Here is a 16393-nt window from a genome sequence, read left to right as displayed (position 1 = left end):
CAAGTACACTTTTTTAGAAAGTGCTGTTTTTTTCTTTTGCCACTCTGCTGAACTAACAGATGCCACCCCCCCCCTCCACACATGCATACTTACTGAGATCCAAATAACTGGTCCGTGCTTATTCCAAGGTCCACTTTAATATGTAGGTTTTAAAGTGAACACATCCTTTAGTTAACAGTCCATTTCCACCTTTAAGTGATTTGCATTTATTGTGGTAATGTAGAGGGGCAGTGATGATGTGTATGTGTGTACATTTTGTGTACATTTTCATGACTCGCATCATTGCAGGCTTTCTTCATTTTATTAGGCCTGAGTCCTACAAATTGAATATTTTCTACACCGAAAACAGTCTGACACCGGGGTTGGATTGTAAAGCAGCTGACCCCCTTCCTGTGAGTCATTGTAACACGATTACTGCACCCCAGCTCTGCCTTTCCAGGTCACAAAACACTGTCGGGGGTGGGGGTGCTCAGAGAGAATGCCTTCAGAGCACAGAGGTAGAGATTTGAAAAGGAGCCATGAGGAGGACAGCTAACAGAAAATAAGTTTCTGTGTTCATATACATCAGCTGCATACGTCTGCTTCATGTGTACTCACTGTACATTGCTGGCATATGTTTTTTTTTTAAATACCTCCGCAAAGGTGGAAATGGGCTAAAGTTAGTGCATTAACATCACGTGATGATGTGTAGCCTGTAGCACCCGATTGTTAAAATTACCATACACATAAGATAATGGTTATTCATATACATAATATATATTCCCTTTACAAACCTCTGTGTGCTCTGCAGTCCATTGCAGACTGTCATGTTATATACTGAGAGCCTGAATAGACCCTTCTCATAGCAGCCGGGTGGATATGAATGTGGTGAACATTACTTAATGAGCCTTTCGTAATCATGGCTGTCTGAACATATGTAAACTTCTGCTATTCACACGTCCTTTTACAGTTCTATGATTTACTTGCCAATCCACCAAATTCTCCATCCACTTGATAAAGCTTTCTCATCCTGCAGGATATAAGTTTGTAATGCTATAACTCCCTGTTCCTCCACTCAGAAAATGTTTAAGGGAGGCCAGTAAGGAAGTTGCTGGAGTAAGTGTTACCACCAATGCTCATCTGTTCACCTATATGTAAAGGGAAGTTATATATAATGCAGTTTCAGTGGCTGTATATTTTTAGTTATTGCAGTATTTAGCTTAAAGCCCAACTTCCGGCAGAAGTCAGTTACCGGGGCAGTGCCTTTCCCCCCTGGCAACGGTGAAATGCTTGTTTAGGGGTAAAGGAATAAGTAGCAACACTTTCACCTAGGGATGCACCGATACTAGTATCGGTGCCGATGCCGAATATTTGGACGAGTACTCTTACTAGCCCAAATGCTCCGATGCCTAGCCCGATACTTCAGGTATCAGGAAGCTGGGCAGCGCGTCATTACACGCTGTCTGGTTTCCTGATTGGACGAGAGAGCATGAAGCTGGCTTCCTGATTGACCAGCTTCCAACCAATAAGGAAGCCAGGCGCCGTGTAATGACGCGGTGCCCGCCTTTCTGATTGGTCGGAGAAGCTGGCTTCATGCTCCCTCGTCACCTCATGACGAGAGAGCATGAAACCAGCTTCCCGACCAATCAGGAAGCCGGGCACTGCGTCATTACACAGCGCCTGGTTTCCTGATTGGCCAGATAGCTGGTTCCATGCTTTCTCATTGCCTAGTGACGAGAAGCATGGGGACGGCTTCCCTGCTAATCACGAAGCCAGGTGGCGAGTCATTACACGCCGCCTGGCTTCTTCAGTGGGACTTCCGGTACTCGGTTTTCAGTATCGGCGAGTACTGGGAAAAAAAATATCGGTACTCCATACCGAAATAACGGTATCGGTGCATCCCTACTTTACACTATCCTGGGTTCAGTCTTAAAAGGTAAGGGGAAGTTTAAACAAAGTTTGCTTATCCTTTTCCTGTAAGCCCCTAATCAGATGTATCCCACCCTCTGCCCCAAATGTGTCTACGTTCCTAAATTTCCTGGTAATGTTTACACTCCTCTGCCATCTTCTCATGATGTCTGTGCATGTGCAGTTCGGGACCTTGGTCTTCTATGGGGCCACCAGATGGTTAGGAGCCGATCTGTTTTCCAGCCCACATGTGGACATCGGTTGAGGAAGACCGCAAGGGATGTAAACATTGCCATGGGCCCTGGCTGGGAGATGTAGAGACGCTCGATCGCTTGAATGTAAAGATCCCGGCCGGCTGTGTAATTACAACGGCCGGCCGGGAAGCTGCTCGTCGGGCTCCGCTGTCCCCTCGTCTAGTGGAGTTTTTCAATCCCTGGATAGGAGTATCTTTGTTTCTGGGCTCCGTAATTATAGACCGTTTTGTGTGTACACAACATGGTCTCAGCAGATCCTCCCAGAGATTTAAAGTGACATTAAACCCTCAGATTTTTTAACAAAAACCAATACTGTAATGTGTGCCTTACTGTAATCCATGGTTGATTCCCTTCTCTTTGCTACTCTTCCTTTTTAAATCCTCATGTCTTCTCATGCTTGGGGAGAACTTCCCTTTTCAGCTCAGGGCCTCTTCCTGTAGTGCTGGCTCAGGTTACAAGCCTATACAAACGTATACACAGACACTGTGTATCCATTCCTGAGACAAGGCAGTCTGCTGCAAAACAGAAGTTCTGCAGAGCATGAGAACAGATACAGATTTAAAAGGAAGAGCAGCAAAGAGAAGGGAAACTACCATGGATTACAGTAAGGCACACATTACAGTATTGTTTTATGTTAAAAAATCTGAGGGTTTAATGTCACTTTATTAGAAGGTGTGGATGCCAGGGATGGAGTAGCTCGGCGGTTGCCGGTATTGCATTGACCGCTGCGCTTCTGTTAGGCAGACGTCTCCCATCAGGTCATTGTTGGTTATGCTGCCAGTGATCTCTGGCCGGCAAGGTACAGTGAAGACATTCTGGATATATAAATAATTGTGTTTTTAGAAATGATTGCTTTAGTTTTATGAAATACAGCTGGGATTTCATCACTCATCTCCTCAGCATGTCGCAGTTCAATTTGGGAGGCTTGGTAGCCAATAGAGAGGCAGAGGTGGGAGAGTCGGTGATGAGATTGAGCAGAGTCAAACATTCCAGAACGTGCTCTGCGAGATTTGAGACGCACACAACAAGCCTTGGGTACATGTAGAGGTAGGAGCAAGTCATGGATATGGAGATCCTTCAGAGAAACGCTGTCACCAGCTTTACAAAACTGCACGTAAAAGCACAAGAATAAAGTATTTTTTAAAATTGTTACTTTTAGTGTTTTTCCTTTCATTTTTAATTAATTTGGAATGTGCCTCTGAAGGTCATAGCCCCCTCCTCGTCTGGGGGTGTCAATTTGCTGTCTATGCTGGCCCAGCTCACCCACCTACATAATCTTTTATGTAGCTGTCAGAGTAAGAGCTAAGGTTAGGGTGGGGGAAGGGTTAGAAGCACTGTCAGGTCTGTATCGATGATTTAATTCTCATCTGGTAGATTTTCCTCACACTTCCTGTGCGGTTTCCTGATCAGGAAGCGGAGGGCAAATCACCTCAATGGAGACAGAAATCGGTAAAAAGCTGGTGAAGGCTTTAGCCCTTCTGTGCACCCTCCAAAAAAAAAGTAGTAGCTGGAGATCCACTTTAAAATGAGCACTTTGTTCCTTGCTGTATTATTTTTCCACATTTTCTCTTTATATTCTGTCCGGCTTTATAATACTGCCTGCGTGTGCAGTCTGGTACAAACATGCATTCAAATCTGTTCAATCCTTATTAAGTCACCTTCTTAAAATGCCATTCTCATGACAACATTTTGGTGTCTAAGCTGCTTCTATAAAGAAAAGCCTCTGCAGTGTTCCGGACACACAGACATGTTGCGTTACTAAGAATTGGGACACGTCTGATACCACGCTTTCCCCTGGGCAGAGTAAAGGTCACCACACAGGTTACAATCAAACCTCGCAATCAATTTTAGATTTACCAAAACTATCAAATATGAGGGCGGGTCTAATCTAACCAATGCATTTTATACAACCGGGCAGGTCCTTGCACTGTGTATTTTATGGTGGCTTTATAGGAGATTGTACAATCGGATTGCAAAGTACCGTATTTTGCGATCCATAACACGCACCTAACCATAAGACGTGGGGTAGGGTTCTGTGTAGTACCTGACAGCGAAGACGTGATGATCGCCGCTGCTCCTTTCATACAAGTGATCTAATCAGATCACTTGTATGAAAACGAGCGGCGGCTCCACATTATACATTTAGCTCTTCTTGTCCGAAGCTGGGCTAAAAGTACAACAAAAACAGGTGATAGGGATTCCACACCCCTGGGTACGCTGTCAGCCCCGCCGCCTCAGCTCTCACACATTCGCTCCATAAGACGCACAGACATTTTTGCCCGCCTTTTGGGGGGGAAAAAGTGCGTCTTATGGAGCAAAAAAATAGGGTATGTGGGGAGCTTTTAGCTGGTCATATACTTCTTGAATTTGGGCTCAAGAAGTCAGCAGGGATTTGGGACTTTGCTGACCTGCATTTGATGCACATCCCAAATGCACATCATAACGCCTATGAAGATAAGCCATTAAACTCCGGAAAAATTAAAAACTTAACCTTGCAATGGGGCTACCCCGCTTGCAGTGCTAGTTTTTGTCTACGGGACTCGCATAAAGCAGATTTACTTACCTGATTCTGAGTCACCCCGGCTGGGCTGGCCCTTTAAATAGACCGGATGGTTTATGTTTAATGACAGAACTGTGAAGATTGTCAGCATGTGACTGAGGGAGTGCCTGGCATTGCCCTGTGTGGTGGTCATAACATTCTCATACTATTCTGTGCCCCTCATACGCCCTCACCTACTAATTTGTGAGCAGCTGTCATGTCCATCCGGCATCTTCAGCTTCTTTACCGGCCTTTTTGGCTGCCTTTCTGTGCGCATTACTCAGAAGATGGACGCTGGGCAGCTGAGGACAGCGGCAGAGGAAAGGTGTTGTGTCTTCCCTCAGGGAACAGCTGTTGACATTATTGTGTCTGGTAGGAAGTTGGATATTACAGCCGGGCTTGTGGGATTTACTTATTTCCTTTTTAAGTGATACGTCTGCTGACACGAGGATGTGTGTAGATCTGATTACATGGTCCGTTCACTGATCTCTTTCTGTAGCGAGAACTCATTATCGGGGTCCCTCCAAAAATGACCGTAATGGGAACGATCACTTTTCTTTTATCTTCACGATTTAATGTAAATGTGAATCCAGATTCGGCGAAGGACACTATGTGCCTGGAGTGTGTGGGGTTTCCTCCGTGTACTGTGGTTTCTTCCCACACTCTAAAGCTGCCCATACACCTTGCGCTCATCGGACGACACTTTTCGTCCGATGATCGAACCGTCGTACGATTTTCGGGCGGCGGCCCCATCCTGCCCCGATTATCGCAAGGTTCAAGCAGCAGTAATTAGAAGAAAGCACCTGGACTAATTGCGGTAATCGACCGCACGTTTTTTCATCTGCGCATGTGCAGTGTAGATGGCATGAATTTTGATGTACGGAAACGCCACCAACCTTGCGAAAATCGTACTATCGACCGAAGTTTTCTTCGATCGATTGTACAGTATTTGCGATTGTACAGTATTTGCGGTTGTACACTGCCCATCAGCTTTACAAATATCGGACGAAAACGCGATCGCATAAAAAATTGTACATGTACCTTTTTTTTTTTTTACGACGCGTGGCTTTTTTAGTGTTCAATTGCACGGGCGGGAACTGCGGTAAACTGCACGACCCGCCGGCGTGACAGGCGTGCCATTACAAAATAATGGCAACCCACAGCGCGATTGGCGGTAGTTGGCGACTCCGTGACCGCCCGGCAATCCGCGCTTGTTTGTGCACGATTGCCTTGCGTTCAGCAGTCGCCCAGGTGTGAACCTAGCCTTAAAGTGAGCAAAGGTCCCCTTAATGTCCTGCTTAATTATGAGCCATGTTCCGATGGCTACATAATGTTCCTTGTGAATAATTAATAAACAATATGAACTGCGCCAGTCAAATCTAAGTGCAAGCTACAAAGCACGACTGATCGTGGTGATCAAAAGCGAATTCATTTTTATACATAATGTTCGTGTTAGAGTAGTAGTCAGCCAGAAGCTTTCGGTTGACTTTTTCATACAGTCATAACATGAAAGATCTCGGTACATGCCGTTTTTATTACGATGATCCCTGGCTGATTCACCCTCCTCATACCCTGCAGTGCATTCTTCAGCACTCGGCCGCTATAGCAGCTGCTGTGTTGTGGTTGCCGAGAAGTGATATTTAGCACAGGATTGTGGTCTGTAAGCCGCTATATGCTGGATGGTAGTTGTGCAGACTATTTCTAGCTGTGTGGTTTTTCAGAAGAGCTTCTTTACATTACTCATGCTCGGTGCTGCTCCCCCCCCTCCCGGCTTGCAGCAGCTGCTAAGACACAATGAGAGTGTGCATATTGCACCTACTACTGCTTTTCACCATCTACACCCATGAAGAAGAATTCTATGTTTTGTCAGGTCATACATGAACATAATCTAGATTCTACCTAGGCATACCAAGTCTCAATGCAAGGACCCCCCTCCCCCAGAGAGAGACTTTCGGTAGTGCATATTCCTTTCTGAAGTTAGGCAGTTGTTGAGGACCTTGCTGCTTGCCATCCCACCTTGATGGTGTTGCATCTGAGCAAAGTTGTCATTGGCCCCGTGTTGATGGGCATTTGTTTGCGTGGGAACTGCTTCTTCTTTCTGTATACAAGTCAATGGAAGTGCAAAAGCAGCTTGAAGCAGGTTAATGCAGCTTAGAGGGAGCTTAGAAAGAGGGTTAATGCAAGTCAAATGCATATCGTAATGAACTCAAGAGGATCTCAGAGGTGTCTTAACTCTTAAGCTGAATGCATGAGAAAGCAAGCTTGTATGTTCCCATTAACAGAAGGCCAAACCCCGTGGGCACAGGCCCATTTTAAAGCTCAATTCCATGGTAGATGTATCAACATTCCTATTGGCCTGTATTTAGCCATATTGGTACCCGAGGCTTGTATAGAACATGTTCTTATTGCTATTGGGGGGTTCTGGATGCACAGACTGTTGTCTAAATGAGTGTTCTGTAAACATCCGGGTCTTCAATTCTTCTTCTTTATAGCAAGCAACATTTCATCACTTGTTGTTCCCGCTTTCATTTTGAAGTGGAATTCCATTTTTCCGGACTATGTAGATTGGGGAAGGATTAGATCCTTTGCTTTTATTGCTGCCTTTGTCTATTTTAGGAGATTTCACCCCATGCCCTTTCTTAGTGACAACTGTCAGCAGGACAAGAAGTTAAGTGAACTCATCCCAGCAGGGGCACAACAGCAAAAAGCTGTCAGAAGGCCTAACCCTTCCCAGCTCTATCCAAAGACAATCAAAGATGCTCTGGAATTCCGCTTTAAAGACAATGAGGGGAATTTATCAAAACTGGAGCAGATGTTCACTGCAACCAATCGGCTTCTCTGTCTCATTTTCAAATCTTAACTGAAAAGAGATGGTGATTGGTTGCCATGGGCAACTGGTACAGATTTGTGTCTGCTCCAGTTTTGATAAATTCCCCCCAATGGCTTTCCTGATGCTCTGGTTTTAGAATGTTGAATGCAGGTTCATTTTACAGACTTGCTTATAAAAACGTACTTTGTGTCCTGCCTATTGACACACTGCTGTCTCCCTGCTCCTGAGTTTTCACTGCAGCATCAAGTATCGGAGCCCCAGTAGCTGTTTACTTTCTCCCTATAAGCTCTGTCATTTGATAATGTTATACAGTCGACAGGCCAGCAGCTGTCAGACCTGGAGAGGAAGAGGTGGGGGGGTCTCATTCCTTATTGTCAGCATTAAAAAAGCCAGCTCGGACAAAGCAAGTAATGCTAAATACATAGGTTAATAGAAAGATATGTCTTAAGGATGCCCACTTCTTGCATTCGTAATCATTGGTTCTCCTTAAACTTTTACCAGTCTGTAGAACATGCCTTCTAATGTTTTTCTTTGTTTGATTTTGTTTGTAGATAGTCAGCGCTCCCACCTCTCATCTTTCACCATGAAACTGAAGGACAAGTTCCACTCTCCTAAGATCATCAAGAGAACGCCTTCTAAGAAAGGAAAACCTGCCGACCTGTCTGTAAAACCCATAGAAAAACCTGTCAACAAAGTAAGCAATCCACTTTCTTCATGATCCCTACTTGTGTGTATATTGTTTTTTTAAAGTTTTAAGCACCTTAAGGGCCGGTGCACACCTAGGCGACACCCCACCGTGTGGCAATCATGCACGATTCCAACGCGGTCAGGAGTCGCCCAGGTGTGCACCGATTGCGCTGTGGGTGCCATTATTTTTCAATGGCACCCCAGTCGCGCCGGGCGGATCGTGCGATTACGCCCGTGCTTCCAAACACGACCGCGGCGAGTCCAGCTGCTCATCGTGTATCGCAGAAAAAAGGTACAAGTACGATTGCCGCGCGGTGGGGTGTCGCCTAGGTGTGCACCGGCCCTAAAAATCCTTGCTGGCCACCCGGGCTCACAGTGCTGGCAGTTTATAAAATTGAATAGTATGTGTCCAGCTAAAAGAGAGTCCTAAATCGAATAAAGTGACAGGTTCTCTTGCAAGAACAACCACCTACTAGCTGATCCACACCTTTTGTTAGAACCTGGTTCTTCTGGGTATGGAGAAGCATGTGGCTTGTTCCCAGCATGCAGTGCTCAGGCCTGAGCAGCCAATGGCCAGGCCAGATAAATGTCGCGTATGGATGAGGGAATAGTTAACCCTATATAAGTTTGACACTATGAAGCCTGCACAGGGTTTAGACTCCCAGCTCCAAAGGAGTTCTAGGATCGTGAATGTCAATGTGTGTGTTCCCGCAAGAGAACCTGTCACTTTGTCCTAAACTAAAAAAGTGACTAAGTCTCTATAAAGGGAAACCTGTGGTTAAAAAAACATGAAGGCTGCCAATTCTGACTCTTTCAAAAAAATGCTTGTTCCCTGGCTGCATGCTGAGCTCTAGTAACCTCTGTGCTTTCTGTTTCCCTGACATGGAACAAGTTTGCAGATCTGAAGCTCAGACTTCCTTTGCTGCACACATTTTGGTGTCATTTCTGTGCACTGTAATTGCTCTACTCTGCTTCTTAGAACGTGCGCACTTGGCCTGATTTTTTTTACTTGCACATGATTTTGAGCTGCTTTACATACACACACTTTTGCTATTATGTGGTCTCGTTGCTTGATCTCCCACCCCACAGCTGTAGGATGGGATCTCAGCGGTACTCCCTGGGAGAATGGTATTCCACCACACCCCACAGCTGAGGATGGCCTCACCCAACTGCTTCAAAGTCTCTAACTTCCATAGCCATATGTTTGCATCCCAGCGGAGAGATCTAAGCTTCAGCTGGTTCATGTCTGTCCCTTTTATACTGTCATACAGTAATAGTCGTTGCAGTCTGGCAGTTTTTTAGTTCCATACATGGATCTGGGTGTGCAGTGCAGAGTCAAGGCCATTGACCGACCTATAACTACCTGCCCCAGCGTGTCTTTAAAACTGCCAGTATTGTTGCTCTGTGCATGGTCCAGTTATACATATTGAATCCCTTTAGACTAGAACAGTGTCACAACCCACTGTTGAGCGGGTCACCACATGCTTTGTGCTGCGTTAGTGAGAGGCTCCTGTGTCAATTCTCCGGCCGTGCCGCTAGAGGGCGCGGCAGCACTGGCAAACGAGGAGGATCGGAGAGGGGAGCGGGCGGTAGTGAGGGTAGTTGAAGGCTGACTTGGCCACCAGAGAGCCCACACTGGCCACCAGAGAGCCCACACTGGCCACCAGAGAGCCCACACTGGCCACCAGAGAGCACCATTGAGCTCACATGAGCCCACACAGATACTAGTATTGGTGCATTCCTAAATTTTACTATTGGGGGGGTCACCACAACCAGGCAAATGTTACCAAAGGGTCCCAGCCCTAGAAAGGTTGAGAACCACTGGACTAGAAGCAAAAGACTCTTCCACCTATTCATTATGCACTAGGACGTTGTCCAGGTGACACCCAAAATGTGGCCACTAGATTACCTAATTATGTCTCCATCTCTGTTTCCAGTGATCAGACATTTAGTGGAGGAGCCGGAGTCCCCGAGTTACATACATCTGACTTACATACATCTGACTTACATACGACTCCTACTTACAGACGGAGGCTATTACCGTACAGCGGGGGTAGTTGTAATGTTACCGCGCTCGTGCCGGTGAGGAGTGCCCGCCTTTTTAGGTCTGGTCCGTAGTACTGTACGTACATTAAAGGAGGTTGGCTCTTGTTAGACGTGCAGACGAGGGGTGCCCGCCTCTTCTTCCGGGTCACTGTCAGGTTTTCACTGCTGTCTGTATCCTCATTAGAAAAATTTAATCTCACAGGACAACAGGAAGTGAAAGGAAATCTACCCCTAGGAAGGGGAATTCACTCCAGTAAGAGTGATCATGGGGGAAAAGGTGTCTCTACTGAAGCTTTATCACCAATCCTTGTTTCCACAACAACCCAAATTTTTCAAAATCCAATTGTCACAGGGACAGAAAGTGAAGTGAAATCTTCTGAACAGGGGCACACACAGCAAAACAAACTTTACAGGGGGTAAACCCTTCCCTATGCTATCCAAAACAAAAAAAATGGGGCTGGAGTTGCACTTAAAAAATGTACCTGTTCCAACTTGCATACTAATTCAACTTAAGAACAAACCTACAGTCCCTATCTTGTTCGTATCCCGGGGACTGCTTGTATTTGGATATTTATATTCATGTAATTATCTGTTAAAGGTTGCTGTAACATTATTTTTAAAACCTGCCATAGCTGACCAACCTTGGTCTGACATGACACAAAGGTGACCCCATATGCAAGCACTATTTTTCCTGCTGCCTTGTACCACATCACACAGTAGTTTGTTACCATGCGTTGTGGTGTGCTGCAGCACCTGTGTTCTGGAGGTGCATTTCCATAGTGTGTTGGGGTGCCATTGAAAATGAATAGACAGATCATGCATGTATGGAACATGACTACAGTATAACACAAGGAATAGGTGTGAATGGACCCTAAATCAACAGTATGTTTGGCATCATTGCTCACTTTGCAGTTTTCCTGAGCAAATGGTTTTTAGTGAGCCTGTTTCAACGTTTCTAAATGAACGTTCGCACCATATACAGTGCGTTCTGGCCAGAACGCACTGCCTGGCATTGCGGCCGGCTCACTATTTCGTGCCTTGCGATCCTGTGCGGGCGATTGCATTGCGGTCGGAGGGCGTGGCTACGGTGCCATTCACTTCAATGGCCCACCACGCCCCCTCCAGCCCCATGAAATAGTGAGCCGGCCGCAATGCCAGGCAGTGCGTTCTGGCCAGTATCGGGCCAGAACGGACGGCAACTGGTGTGAACAAGCTCTTATCTGGAGATTCTGCCAGTAAGAACTCTTCCTGTTGCAGGCTGACAACATTGAGCCAATGTCTTGCAATAAGCATCAACGTTGTCAGCCTACCATCTGCTGGCCTACAGTTGGCCTTTGGGCTGCCTATGTGATATACCTAATAGGCAGCCCAACAGCCAATTGAAGGAGCATACGCAGCAGGCTGATAGGTTTAAGGTTCACGTATACTTTCATTTTCATACTTGCATTATGAAAATGACAGGTGCTGATTAGTTGCTGTGAACACAAATCTTTATAGTGTTGTTATGTATGAAACCCATTTTATGTTTGATGTAAATGTTACCCACGCTTTTGTACCAAGTTATCTGGGACTTTACTCATTTTCCTTAGCCCCATAAATGACTCATAAACATTGGTAAAGACATTCGCTGCGGTACGGTTTTACATGCTGATATTTGATGTGTGAGCCACCTGCAGTGTCATTCAAGAAAGCATGAGTTAGGAAAGTACAGAGTCGGCTCACACAATGACTGTCAAAATACCCCCAGATCATAGTGAAACTTCCTGTTAAAACTGTCCTGTGTACTTGCAGAAATTGCTAGAAAGGGGGAAGAACGTGTAACCATCTTAGATTTGAGACTTTCAGGGCAGTTTTGATTTTTGGCGTAGCTCAGGACATTCCTATGTCACACTTGGATAGATGCCATTTATATCAGTGGGCAATGGCACCATTTACCTCTGCCACTTGTCACTTTCTTTTACCTCTAGACATCTGATTGTATAGAGGCAACTGGACTTGCTGTATTTTCCTTGAAGACGTTTCACTGGTCATCCAACCAGCTTTCTCAATTCAGAATGACTTGTAAAAAAATTCTCTGGGAGGCAACAACTGGTTCACCCAAAGACCCAACACCAAAACACAAGATGAACAACGTTGTGTATGCAGTCCAGTGCACTTTATACAGATATACCATGACCTGGATGAATGAGAACCTTCACATACCTCTTTTCAGTTGCTAGGCCACACTTTAATACAGGGGTGGACAAATTATTATGGAATTCAGGTGGCCAGTCTGTTCTCCAAACTCTTCACCCTTTTGTGAATAGCCCGTGTAATTCGGAAGCCGCCGCCGCATCAATCTGGAAGCCGGCGCCGCATCATTACATGGCGAGTCTTTACACGCTGCCCGGTTTCCCGGCTAATCAGGAAGCCAGATGGTGATTCATTATACGCCGCCTGGCTTCCTGAATGGGACTTGCAGTGCTCGGTATGCGGTATCGGTGAGTACCGGGAAAAAAAATATCGGTACTTGTACTCGAAATACCGGCATCGGTGCATCCCTAGATAAGATACCAGCCACACGAAAAGAACATTGTTTAGGTTTGCATTTTGAAAGGAAGCAGCAAAGTTGCATCATTGTGTAGTACGTCTAAGGCAGAAAGGAGTCCTCGTATATAATGAGCAAATATGGCTGCCCCTATGTACATACAGAAGTTTATTTTCTTTTTAAATTTTTTTTTAAATTTTAACACGTATTGATATTATTTAAAGCTATCTATTGTATGGTATATTCACTATATTGCCTTTAATCGATCATTATTCCAAGTGATCATAAAGTGCAGAGTGGGATTTTGAGTGTTCTCAATGCATGACCATGCTTTCTTTTAGACTCTGAGCCGCTTGGAGGAACAGGAGAAGGAAGTTGTCAATGCCCTACGTTACTTTAAGACTATTGTAGATAAAATGGCTGTAGACAAGATGGTGCTGGTGATGCTGCCGGGATCTGCCAGCAAAGTCCTGGAAGCCATCCTTCCATTGGTGCAGGCGGACACGCACACACAACAAAGGTAAACCTTTCATTCCTGAGCCTGTGCCGACTTCACTGGAAGTCTCCTATTAATGTTTCATTAAGTTTGAATTATATGTGTGTATTAGACTAGCAAAAAGACATTAAAAAGGACCTCTAGTGCAGTTTTACTTTAGAATTACTTTAGACTTACAAGAACAGCCAGATACTTAGGAATGATCGAAGTCCTCTGATCATGCAGGTCGTCTTTTTGTCTTAAAATTGCACCCTTGAATTTTCGAGTGTTCATTTTTATCTAAATGGAAGAGAAGTATTGGTGTGGCAAGTCACCTGCACTGCCAGCTTTTCCAGGGACAGATAAGTGAAAGCATAGCAACTTGACAAACATTTCAAACCTTTTGTGGACAGTTATCTTTTACTGTCTACATATCTTTAGCTTCCTGAGTTTAGTCTGAAAAGTTTACCCTGAGGGGAAATTTGCACTTTTTAAAACCTTCCACAATCTTTGCAGACTCTGAATATGTGTAGGTCTGCTTAGGGATGCTAGTTTTGGTCCTGGTATATATCACTGATATGATTTCACTGCAGTACAAAGTACAACTAGGGATACTACAGGAAATGACCCCTAGGACCTAATACTCCACTTTTGTCCTGATCACCCCTGTGTTGATGTAGGGTAAAGGTGTTCTGCTTCAGAAGCGGCATTGTAACACTTTATAAGAACCCACTGGGTAAGGGATTCAGTTATAGGCCTCTTGTTTCCTGCATCCTGAAGTTGCTTTTGGACTGGCTCATTTGCATCTATTTACCACTGAGCGTGGTATAAAGTCTTACTGATTTTACTTGGTGCTCCAGTAAATCAAGTTGTGTTTTTTTTTTCATAGCAGAACTTAAAGGGGTTCTAAACCCTCCGTTTTTTTTGCCTATATCTACTGTTAGCAAGCAGTAGATATAGGCAAGAAGTTTAAAAAAAAACAAAAAACGCTTGAACTGGTTTTAAACTTACCTCGTTATCGCTGCTCGTTCCCGCGCCGAGAATGAGGAAGTGATCGTACGGCCGCAAAGGATCTTGGGGCGGGCGCATGCGCAGTTCCGATTCTCGGCCGGGAGACAAGCAGAGACGCAAGGTAAGTCTATGGACGCGTGCACCCGCCTGCAGACACCGCTGGATCGGAGAGACAGAGCCGTCAGCGCTGGATCGGAGTGACGCCGCACCGCTGGAGGGACACATGAAAACATGGGGAAAGAAGAGGAAGATCAGAATAAGAGACATCATTTGAGGTAAGTGCTAACATTTACATGGGGGGGAGGGGAAATGTTTTTTGGCTTTAATGTCACTTTAAAGCTGGGCTGTTTTAAACCTAAACATAGTAAATTGACAGCTGGTGTTAAAGTACAGGTGCACTTTTGTGCATCTGCAACACAGATTCCCCTTCCCTTCCCCTTTTGCCTTCTTGATCATCCCTTTATATAATACATCCAATACACTCCAATCAGATAATCCACTCGTATGAAGGTTGCAACCAGCTAACGAACAGAAGGCCCAGTTCTTCCTTCTGGAGCTGGTTTAGTATTCATGTCTGAATCTCAAACATAGCAAAAAGTTTCCCAGCATGCTGGCTGGTGAGTGTGCTGGGAAACTTTTTGCTATTACTGTTTTAAAGCCCTTCCCTGTGCACCTTGCTGTAAAGCTGGTAACAAATTGATGAGTACGTTTGCGATTTGTTTTGCTTGACTGAATCTCAAACCTGCTGTAGACCTACCGTAAGTCTTCCTGTTCTTTTAAATGTAGGCATCAATTGGCGCCTACATCTCCGCAAACTGATCTACCACGGCAGTGGTTCTCAACCTGTGTAACCTCAGAACCTAAGTTTTGTTCTTGGTCATTAAGTCGCGACCCAAGTCGCACTGCTAAGGAGCGTACAGCATTAACCGCGTGACACACTGCATGCAAAGCCGTGCAGAGGGCAGCAAAGCTGTCCAGCACGGAGCTTTGCGTGCCGTGTGTGAGCTGAGTGCAGGCAGATGATTGACTGCACCTTCAGCCAATTGGCTCGTGCGTAACAACTGGCCAGACATCGCATCCAGACACACGGATTTATACGTGCGAGCCGATTGGCTGAAGATTAGACATTTTTCATCTCGGCACGCTCAGCTGTGCGAGCTCTCGCACACTGATGTGTCGGGGAGAAAATTACATAACATATTGCTCGCGAAGTGTGTCAGAGCCTTTAGGGTACCGCATTTTCCGGGGTGGGGGTACAAACTGTGGGTGGGAGGTGAGTTTGGGGTACCATTCAAATGAATGGCAACGCAACACACATCCCACACCAGAATGCACGGTTAGTGCGATTGCGTAGTACAATGCGTTAATCGCACGGGACTGTGTGATTAGGGCACTTTACTAGTGTGAACGGGCTCTCACACACACTCAGGAACATTTTATACTTAAAATGTTTTAAAATGTTTTTTAAGGTCCATCCATTCTCCCTACCTTACGAGAACTGGATGGAGTGAATCCTCAGCCCGAGGTCCAGTGTGGGCTGCTGTGCTGTGATGGAGCTTCATCCCTATGTGCCTTGCTTGTACTGCTCCCTTGCATGAACCTGTAGAGGTGGCGGGAGCCAGAATGTGATGTCACTCCGGTTCCAGGCACATCTACAGGACACATGAGGGAGCTGTAAGCAATGCACGTATGGATGGAGCTCCCTTGCGGCCATAGCTCCATCCTAGCCCACCTTAAGCCGACACTCGGCACCGGGCAGCATATTTTGAATGGCTTCTTGACAGTTCTGCGCTAGGGGGAGGCTATGGAGCCTCTCGCCTACAGAAATGGAAGGCATGCAGGGACCCACTGAACAAGGGGTCGCGACCCACCAGTTGAGAACCAAGGTACTAGAGTACACAGGGAGACCGGAAATATGCGGTTTCTGTTTTTTTTTTTTTTTTCAAAGAGCAGCTTCAGGAATTGAAGTCATATTAAGGCCCACCACCTCTTGTACCGCATGTGATTAATACGTGAACCAAGAGACAGACAAGGGAGGGAATGGGCAGAACATGAGCAGTGGCTGTAGTTGGTATTTGTACAATATAGTGCTCCCTGTTTCTGTGTCCTGGGGCACGCATGAAGATACTTGAAGGTA

At 45.6% G+C, this 16393-nt stretch overlaps 1 protein-coding gene across 2 annotated transcripts in view; it reads left to right on the top strand.

The window, feature by feature from the left end:
* Nucleotides 1-16393, top strand: part of RAPGEF1 (Rap guanine nucleotide exchange factor 1) — a 127808-nt gene that overhangs the window by 39593 nt on the left and 71822 nt on the right. For both annotated transcript variants that reach the window (XM_018566532.1, XM_018566531.1), the window contains exons 2-3: nucleotides 8062-8204; nucleotides 13112-13290. In XM_018566532.1, coding sequence (XP_018422034.1) covers nucleotides 8062-8204; nucleotides 13112-13290 — 322 coding nt within the window. The remainder of the gene's footprint in view (nucleotides 1-8061; nucleotides 8205-13111; nucleotides 13291-16393) is intronic.

Source organism: Nanorana parkeri, unplaced genomic scaffold (genome assembly GCF_000935625.1).
Source record: "Nanorana parkeri isolate BGI_ZX_2015 unplaced genomic scaffold, ASM93562v1 scaffold958, whole genome shotgun sequence".
In the NCBI taxonomy this organism is placed as follows: Eukaryota; Metazoa; Chordata; class Amphibia; order Anura; family Dicroglossidae; genus Nanorana; species Nanorana parkeri.
This window is presented reverse-complemented; position numbering and strand designations above follow the sequence as displayed.